Source organism: Squalius cephalus, assembly GCF_949319135.1.
Source record: "Squalius cephalus genome assembly, chromosome: 19".
Taxonomy (NCBI): domain Eukaryota; kingdom Metazoa; phylum Chordata; class Actinopteri; order Cypriniformes; family Leuciscidae; genus Squalius; species Squalius cephalus.
This window is the reverse complement of record NC_137140.1, coordinates 5,151,962-5,161,472: the sequence shown is the minus strand read 5'-3', so window position 1 is coordinate 5,161,472 and position 9,511 is coordinate 5,151,962. Positions and strand designations below refer to the sequence as shown.

The 9,511-nt window shown below is 39.0% G+C and overlaps 1 protein-coding gene across 1 annotated transcript; it reads right to left on the bottom strand.

Moving 5' to 3' along the window:
* Nucleotides 1-435: 435 nt before the first annotated feature.
* On the bottom strand, nucleotides 436-9,249 carry mapk7 (mitogen-activated protein kinase 7). Its single transcript, XM_079851515.1, has 7 exons — nucleotides 9,145-9,249; nucleotides 8,258-8,553; nucleotides 6,480-6,645; nucleotides 4,973-6,399; nucleotides 3,016-4,112; nucleotides 1,901-2,034; nucleotides 436-1,704 (listed from the first exon to the last, which is right to left on the bottom strand). The coding sequence occupies exons 2-7, from the start codon at nucleotides 8,550-8,552 to the stop codon at nucleotides 1,551-1,553; spliced, it is 3,273 nt and encodes a 1,090-aa protein (XP_079707641.1). The 5' UTR covers nucleotide 8,553; nucleotides 9,145-9,249; the 3' UTR covers nucleotides 436-1,550.
* Between the last annotated feature and the right edge of the window lie 262 nt (nucleotides 9,250-9,511).

The following is a 9,511-nucleotide window of genomic DNA, read 5'->3' as shown; positions in this document are numbered from 1 at the left end:
TACGAAACTTGGTAAAGGTTTTGGCACTTAGTGTATGAACCCCCAAAAAAACAAAACATGAAAAGGTTAGATGGTCCTGAAAAGTCACTTGTATTGTTTGTGGTCAAAAATGGCCACATTGGAAATGAATGGGAGGCGAATTTCATCTTTTGGAAACGTTTGGTACGGCGGCCAAACAAATTCTTACTGAAAGCTTTTATTTATTTTTTTACTAGATATCAACTTCATTTGTAACACAACTTGTTTAGATTTATGGCTTTGATTTTCTCAAAGTATTAAAGTAAAATGTGTTTTGGAAAATATATACTTATATTATAAAATCTTTTCATAACAAATATAAAATTCTATAGCTTTAAGTTTTTTAAACTTTTTTTCACTTCAGCAATAATCTGCCAAGTGTCATCTTTGAAAAGAGACCAAACTGAAGTCTGTGCTCCAAAGCATTCAAGATTTATAACCGTTTGAGTTGGAAATTTAATTTTCATATCTATGCTCAAAAAGTGAATAAATGGATTATAACTACTGCACAAATATAATTTAGTACCATAAAATCCCCTAAAAATACAGATATTAAATAAAAAAAACATTATCAAACTAAAATATAATACAATCATTTCATTGAAATAAAAAAAAATCTGTCATTTTTGACTGACATGCGAACAGTACCAGAGGATTAAACATAAATTTTTATAGAAATTATCCCAAAAAAATGATCAAAATTATACTAGTGTTATAAGGTACCCAGAGATGATACAAGCAGTAATTGTTTTCTTTGGAAATCCTACAATAACAACAAAGGGCTTAGTCAAGGTGAATTTGCATATTGCTACTAAGCACCTTCTACAGTATGTAAACAAAAAACGAAACATTGCAAAATAATACGACAATATCCCTTTGATAGCTTTATTCAAGACAACAATACTTTTTTCGTTGCTGGTGTAAAACTGAGCAAATCTGCATGTTAGTGCAGCAAGTATCACTATTTTCTACAAGACATTCATGCAACATCAAATGAAATGTTTTTCTACTCAGCACTACTTTCTACAGTCTGCAGTAATAATGCCAACGTGATCTGCTTCCTTTATCGTGTTTCATCATCATAATACTGCTGCCCTGGTGGCGACTCCTACTGTAGTGTACTAGAAAATAGCTTTAAACTCTGGTCTTCAAAACAGCTGCTATTTCATTGCTATTGGCTTGAATATTCTATAAAACCAGCTGGTGAATCAATGGCACTAGCACAGCTGAAGTCAACTCTTCTTCCCTTGATCTGAATTGCTTTGTGATGGCACTGAAATTCCGAGAATGGAAACCCCCTTAAGAACCGAACAGCATCGTACTTTAATGTTGGCACAAATAAATAATGTATGTGAACCCATTAAAGATAAAGGCACTTTTCTGGGTAAGACCTTAATAATTTGGAGCCTCAAAGATATTCCCTCTACTGACTCTAGGTCTAGTACACTGGTAAACAATACAGCTATCAAGTTCCTCTGTGTATGGTCCTCAACCGGTTCTACAAGGGGATGGAGAAGGAATGCAGGTACTGATCAGGTATCAGGAAGCGTTGAGTTGTCGGAGAGGATCATGGGAGATCCGAGCTGGAGCTCCTGCTGAAGTGACTCCATGTCAGCAGGGGTCATGCGGTGCACCTCGAGCCAATCAGAGAGCAGGGATGCAGACAGGGGGGCCAAGTCATTGTGACTAATGAAAATGAGAAAGGAGACCACTGAAATGTAGCAAACACTTTTATCCTAAGTGACCTACAATAGATGGGTATAAGCAATTCATCACAGAACCAATGACTAGTATGTACATAAGAGTCAAGCATCGTAATTTGCAGTGACGTAGAGTTTACAAATAGAGTGTGCACTCTGCAGTCAGTGAGATTTGAACTGACCTTTCCCTGAGGTCAGAGTGCTGGAGTTCGGTAAGAGACTGAGCGAGGAGGTCATCGAGGTCAAAGCCTACACCGTATCCAGCTCCACTGCCTTTAGGGGTCACCGAGAAAACCGGCGGCAAAATGTCTTCAACCTGGCAGGGAAAAGGACAAAGTTGAGATTAAAGAGAAGAATGAAACAAAGCTCAAAATCAAATATAAATAAATAAGAAATACATTGCAGTGTGTAAAGCAGTGATTATGTTTTCCAAACATAATGAAGATCACATAAATGTGGATGCCAATTTTAATCACAAAGTAAAAATAAAAGGTAACTAATTCTAATTTCTCCCAATTGTGACTTTATATATTACAATGTGACATTATTTTTTTTGCTTTATCTCAAAATTATTTTTTTTCTTCATTACCCTGAGGTAGAAACAGGCCTCCATGCATGATTATTACTACAGTTTCTTTAATAATTCATAAATAAATAAATAAATAAATGATATATGTATATAAATTAATTAATTAATGAAACTTTATTAATTAATTATTATTATAAAATAATTTTAATTAAAATTACATTTTTATTTATATCCATAACCTTAGTTTGTGTTTACTGGATAAAGGTTTTTTAGTTTAAGTTTAAAGGTTGTTGGTCTTGATTTCCATTTCTCTGTCTTATAATGGCCTAATTATAATTATAATGGCGAATTAATAGTTTAAAATTATTATATTTATATATAATGATTATATTATATTTATTTGTGTACAATAAGACCCTCAATTATGGCTTGCGATCACTAGCGGTTAACTTTATATCTTGCTCATGTAATATTTTGGAGCAGAGAACGACTAAAAAAAAAAACGTAGAAACTATAGAAATTTCCATGACATTTTAAGACTTGTTTCCATTTTTTGTCAGGCCTAGAAATATCCATTTTAAATTTCCCTAATGGTTCCAGGTTATCCATTAATCGTGATAAATCCATAACTCAAATTAAGTGTCCTGTTGACAACAGGTATCACTTTTCTAAGCGATCAGACTTTCATGAAACTCGTTTTAAAAAACCCAAGAATTAATCTGATATTTAAAGGCGGCCCACAGTCCAACATTATGGCTAAAACTTCACCTGTGACTTTGAGAGCTGCTGTGTGACTGTGTGGATATCAGGGATGCTGTTTGTCGACTGTCCCGTGTCAGTGAGACTAAGGCAGGGTTGAGCTGCGGCTCCTGGAGGCTGTTTTGAAGGGCCCTGTGAATGAGAGCCGTTCTGTCTGTCCCCCAGAACGCAAAGTTTGTCCAAGGCTTGAGGACCATCGCCGGTCTCTGGATTCGTGCTGGTGTCCGAGACGCCAATGCCGGGGTTCAAGGCTGGTGGTTTAGTCATGAAGGGTTCCAGCGGCAGCAGCTGGATGTGAGCGTTGGACTGTGGGACGGGCTTCAGCTGGGTTTGCAAGTGCGCGAAGCCCGTGTGAGCAGGATTGTTCAGTTCTAGTGGAGGTTGCTGGGTTTTGTGTGGAGATGTTCCTGTCCAGTTCTCAAGACCGGTGAACATTGTTCCAACGCTCAGAAACTGAGATTTTAATATGTTGTTTTTGGCAAAGGCACACGGGCCCGTTACCACACCTAAACCTCCAACAGTTCCGCCTCCTCCTACTGCAACTAAACCAACGTCCCCATTCTGAGACGGACCTAAAGCGACGGGTGCTGCATTATGGGTCGGAGTTGGATGGAATATTCCAGCTGTGACACACTGTCCCATTTGAGGCAGCATTTGTGGCACTTCGTTGGGTTGTTTTGGCGGCACTGACTCCCCCCCAACTGAGTTTGTTTTTACGAGGTTGCTTCCTGTTGCTGGCTGGATTTGGACTGTCTTGCTCTCATTGGTTTTGGCACCGTTGGTTTCTGCGGTCTGCGGTTTGTCCCCTCGGGTGTCCATCATTCGCCCCCAGCGCTCCAACAGCTTCTTGTCGTTGTCGCTGAGCAAAACGCCGCCTAAAGATTCTCCTCGTTTCCCCTCCTTTTTCTCCTTCTCTTTCAGCTTCCTCTTTCGCTCCATAGCACGCTCCTGCCTCTTCTTCCGCTTCTCTTCCCTCTCTCGTTGTCTCTCCTGGGCCGTGACTGGCTTCTTATGCTCTGGACCAGAGTTAGAGGAGGAGAGCGACGAGGATAAACCTGCAGAAGCTCCTCTGAGTAAATCTAGACCAAGAGCTGCAGAGCCTCCATCTGAGGAAGAAAGAATCAGTGAATGTTATCATGAGCAGACCTGACATTTTCATGGATAAGAGAAAAAAAAAAAAATATATATATATATCATAAGACAAGACAAGGTTAAGTTTACAGAATTTTCTCTAAAGTGTCAATTTAATAGAAACTAAATATTTACCAGATCAAATTGTACTCATAATATTTATTTATTATAAATATAAAATATAAAATAAACTATCGTTGCAATTGTTGAGGTCCGTAAGATTTTTAATTGTTTTTGAAAGAAGTTTCTCATGGCAGCATTTATTGGATCAAAAGTACAGTAAAAAGAGTAATATTGTAAAATATTATTCGAATTTAATATTTTCTATTTTTCAGCATCATTACTTGATTTGCTGCTCAAGAAACATTTCTTTTTATTATTATTTTTGAGTCTTTGATAAATATCAATTTCAAGCACAAACACAAACATATATATATATATAACCTTACAGACCACAAACTTTTGAACTGTAGTATAAATACAAAATCTATACAGATTTTTTTCTCAGTAAAATGGATCTTTATACATGAATTAGTTAGATTTTATATTTTAAGAAGTGGCTTCCTGTGTTTGATAAACACTAAAGCTTGGTTTCACAGACAGGGTTTAGATTAAGCCAGGATTAGACCTTAGTTCAATTAGGACATCTAAAACATTACTGGTGTGCATCTTTAGACAAAACAATGGCACTGACATATTTTAAGATCTGTCAGTGAAGTTGCTTTCAGTTCAAACACGCATTTTAGTCTGGGACTAGACTCAAGCCTTGTCTGTGAAACCGGGCATAAATGTTAAGTAGTCTATGGCCACATACACACACTGCACACTCTCTCACCTCGAGCCTTCTGCCTTAGCGCTGATTTGAGCAAGGCAGCTTTGAGAGCTGCTTTTGTGTCTTCTGAAATTGCTCCCTCTTTTTTCGTGCCTTCCCCGGTTGTCGCTTTCCCTCCTTTTCCAAGGGAACGAGTGAGGCTTTGAGAGAGCGACTGAGCTTGGGACTGTGTGAGAGAGAGAGAAGGGATAGACAGCGGAAGACTCGAAGTGGGCGGAGTCTGAGAGATGGGATGGGGCGGAACCATTTGTTTGGGAAGAGAGTGATTGGACGAGACGAGCTCGTCCTTTGTGCAGTCCGTGACTGGTTCAGTAAAAGTGTCCTTGTCTGTGGGAGTGGTCAGATCGATGGTTTCAGGCTGGCCGTCGGAGTTGGCGCTGAGCATGTCCACATCCTGGCAGCTTACCGACTGAGCCAAATGTGGGAAAATCTGAGCGAGATGATGTCGGGCTTGAAACGAGTTCGCATTCGCTTGAGTTTGTGTACCGTCTGTCGGTTTGTACTTGAGATTGTGCTGTTGGCACGTTTGTGCTGTATCAGTCAGGTTTTGAGACTGTGGAGTCGTGCAAAGCGTGTTACCGGAGACGCCGACCACCGCCGAACCTGAAGAATGGAGCGGTTTAAAGTGGATCTTCTTTCTGACACCCTGCTTCTTCTTATGGAAGTCCCCGATCTCTGTTAGTATAGCTTCTTTGATTTGTTCTTTGCCCATGGGCTGCCGGTCGAACTCAAAATCGAAGGCGGGAACGCACACCGGCTCGTCGTCCGAGTCGTGGTACTTATTGAGGTAGGGGTGTTCTAGTGCCTGACACGCACTGATCCGTTCACGAGGGTCAAAGCGGAGCATCGCGGCCAACAAGTCCAGCGCATTGGGCTCAGCCTGTGGATACAGTGCTGCGAGCGGTTCTGCCGCTTTTAAAGGGAGGCTCCTCACGTAACAGCGCACCCGGTCCGACCCTATCGAGCCGATGATGCTCTCGGGTGGCGTGCCCAAAACCGAAAGAATCAGCTGCAGCTGATGCACATAGTTTTTCCCCGGAAACATCTGCCTCCTGCCGAGCATCTCGCCGAAGATGCAGCCCACAGACCAGAGGTCGATGGCCAAGCTGTAGTGGTAAAGAGACAACATGAGCTCAGGAGCGCGGTACCAGCGGGTGGCCACGTACTCGGTCATGAAGGAACGCGACTCTTCCGAGTGGGACGCGCTCAATCCCCGTGCCATGCCAAAGTCCCCGATCTTCAGCTCGCAGTTTTCATTGACCAGCAGGTTGGACGGCTTGAGATCGCGGTGAATGACGTTGGCCGAATGGATGTATTTCAGGCCTCTTAACAGCTGATACAGGAAGTAGCGTGTGTGTTCTGGAGTCAGAGGTTGCCGGGAGTGGATAATCTGATGCAGGTCGCTCTCCATGAGGTCAAGAACCACGTACCTAAAGAACAAGAGACACTTTTAGCATGTCATATATGAAGAGAGAATATGCATCGCATGATACCTCGTACTCAAGCTTACACTGATTTGAAAGCCGAGTGAGGGACCACAGGCTGGAGAATATCTTTAATGGCGATGATGTTGTCGTGTTTGAAGTGTTTCAGAATCTTCAGCTCTCTCAACGTGCGTTTGGCATTCGTCACAACCTCAAAGGCATTAGGGATCTTCTTTATTGCCACCTGCTGGCCTGAATGCATAAATAACATTAGAATTAAAGGGGTCATGAATTGAACCTTGAACAAACATTTCCTTGATATTTTGTCATAAGAGGTGTGCTATTTCTGAGTGTGTTTTTTTTAAGTAAATCCTACACCAAATTATTTTCTGTGTACTTATTGCATAGCAAAAATATGAAGGTGGAGCTTGAATTTCTTCAATGGTAAGCAAATCCCATATTACGAATTTACATACAGGTCACAGGACATTGTGTTTATTATTTTCTAAATCTTTTTTTTTTTAATCCCACTAATTTAACGTGTTAAATTCACAGCCCTAAATATAATACATTATCTTAAAAATATACTACTTGCATAAATAATTATACAAAATATACTTACTGCATTTTAATAAACAGCACATAATGTCTTTGGTAATATTAATAATAACAATAATTACTGTTATTATTAATATCATTATTACAGCATTATTACAACATTGTTAATATATTATTATTATTACCACAACAACAACAACAACAGCATTAATATATAATAATAATTAGGTGTGGGAATCTTTTGGTACCTCATGATTCGATTCAAATTTCGATTCGATATCATAGATTTGATTCTAGTTTACTGTTTTGTGTTACCTTTCCTATTTGACTGCGGTAGACAGTTTAAAAGGTCTTGAAGAAAAAAAAATCCCACTCAATTAAATGTAAACCAGTCAACCCCATTTTATAAAACAAATGCCATTAAGCTGACTGCAGTCATTACACCCAAGTTATTTCATTTTTTTCTATTTAAAGGAACAAAGATGCAAATTACAAACAATAGTAGAAAAACAATAGAAAAACAATATTTTTTTCAGGTACAGTAGCCAAGGTTTATTTAATATGTAGTAAGAAATACTTCATAAATTGAATAATCAAATGTAAAAATAAAACTGTATAGTCTACACTGTATGAATTCAATATACATTGATACATATCAAAGATTCAAAAGTGATTCAGTCAAAAGCAGTGAGTGATTTCTGTGATTAAATTAACAATACAGAGAGCAAAGGTTTATTAGGCTGCTGTCCCTTTAAGAATGAACGCACAGATCAAATATACTGTTAGACATCTGATTTTCTCCTAACTGTTTATGTTTGCGTAGGACATAACAGGCTGTGTTTACGTGAATACTCCTCATGATGTGCATTTTGACATAATTGTGTGTGTATTTGATCATTCAAGCGCCATAAGCAGTGAAAGAGAACTGAATTCGGGATCGCATGCATCTGAGAGGCGGATTCTATGTGCGCGCTTTGGCTGTGTGTTCATTCATAGAGTCCTTTTTCACGGCTTATTGTGATTAATAACACTCTAATGTGTCAATAACTTTAAGTAGGAAAGAGAACTTTAAGAAATGTAACACTTTAGAAGATACATTTTTGAAATTTGTGAATCGATGCAAATCGGCAGAAGATAGAATCGTGATTTATATGTGAATTGATTTTTTTTCCCCCACCCCAATAATAATATATCAATAATGCTGTAATAATATTAATATAATGCTGTAATAATAATAATACATTCTAACATCAGAGATTTAGTCTAATCAGTTAGATTGTGAAACACATGCATCTTGGCACCTCACCATTGTCTCTTCTTCGGGCTGATGAGACCACACCATAAGCACCTGTGCCAATGGTCTCAATAACGTCATATTCCTCGCCAACTTCAAACTTCACATCTAAGGAGTGGGCTTTGAGCAGAGCCAAGTTCTTATCTGCAACAGTACTTGTATCCGTTACAATGGATGTGTCATCGCTAGGTTGAGGCGGTCCTTCTGTAACGCCTCTGTGATGGTTGTTGTCAGTGTCGCCCTCTGATGCTTTACAGGCCGGTCCTGCTTGAGAGTCATTTGTCTCGTCCCTCTCATTGGTTGACATTCTGAAACCAAACATTCAGAGAAAAGTTCTAAAGTCAAGACTGTAAATTTGACTTTCTTATTTGAATGGACAATATCAAAGTGCCAGACAGTTAATGCACAATCTAACTAAACTTTCCTTTTAATCAGTAACAAAACAGACAATCATTTACAGAATTTTAAAAAAAACAGCCCCACTTCATGTAACACGTTCTTTTGAGTATTTGTTTTAAATGATAATAAATAAATAAATAAATAATCCAAATATAAAAACAAGCTTTGTGTATTTAATGTTTTAAGGAACACAATAATGCATGGTGCACACAGAGGTGTGAGCACGTTATACATGAAACCATAAACTAACAGCAGACTGTAAAAGCAGACACTACTGACCACTTAACTGTAATTGCTCATAATGGATTAACATACTACAGGTCCAGCAGGGCGTCGCTGGCGTTTGTGTGTAATTAATCCTGCTTATCTGCCGCAGGGGCGTGAGAGACTGCTGGCCCCAAACAGCTTAACACATATATATATGTACCCTTTCTTTCTTTTCATGTTGAAACAAAGACAAATAAAAGCAAACGTTGGGTTATGAAAACGGTAACAATTACCTGGTAATATATGGAAGCAGTGGAATTTCGGAGCGGTTCTTTCAAAGCATGTCTATTCTTCGCTATCACGAACCACCGTTTTACTTCCTTGTATTCTTCCGTATTGTGTTTGAAAGGCAGCAAAACTACCAATCGACGGTACGCTTGTAAGTGGATTGACCAATGGGATTCGAGAACATGCTCGAGGGGCGGGCTCTTTTGTAGTGTAGAATAGGGTCATTTTTTGGGCGGCGTCGAAACTGACGGATCGAGTGTAAATAAGAAAGACGCGCACTTGCTTTAGCACGTTTTTAACTACTATTTAATCATATGTAAACACAAAAAATGGAGACACAAACCTGCAGAAATTAAACACAAACTTGATAAA

Excerpts from the sequence above, each read along its gene's own strand:
- mapk7 (XM_079851515.1), bottom strand. The coding sequence starts at position 8,552 with ATGTCAACCAATGAGAGGGACGAGACAAATGACTCTCAAGCAGGACCG. Across the intron at positions 4,113-4,972 it reads GCTAAGGCAGAAGGCTCGAG|ATGGAGGCTCTGCAGCTCTT; the intron begins GTGAGAGAGTGT and ends TTTCTTCCTCAG. Across the intron at positions 2,035-3,015 it reads AGCAGCTCTCAAAGTCACAG|GTTGAAGACATTTTGCCGCC; the intron begins GTGAAGTTTTAG and ends TTTCCCTGCCAG.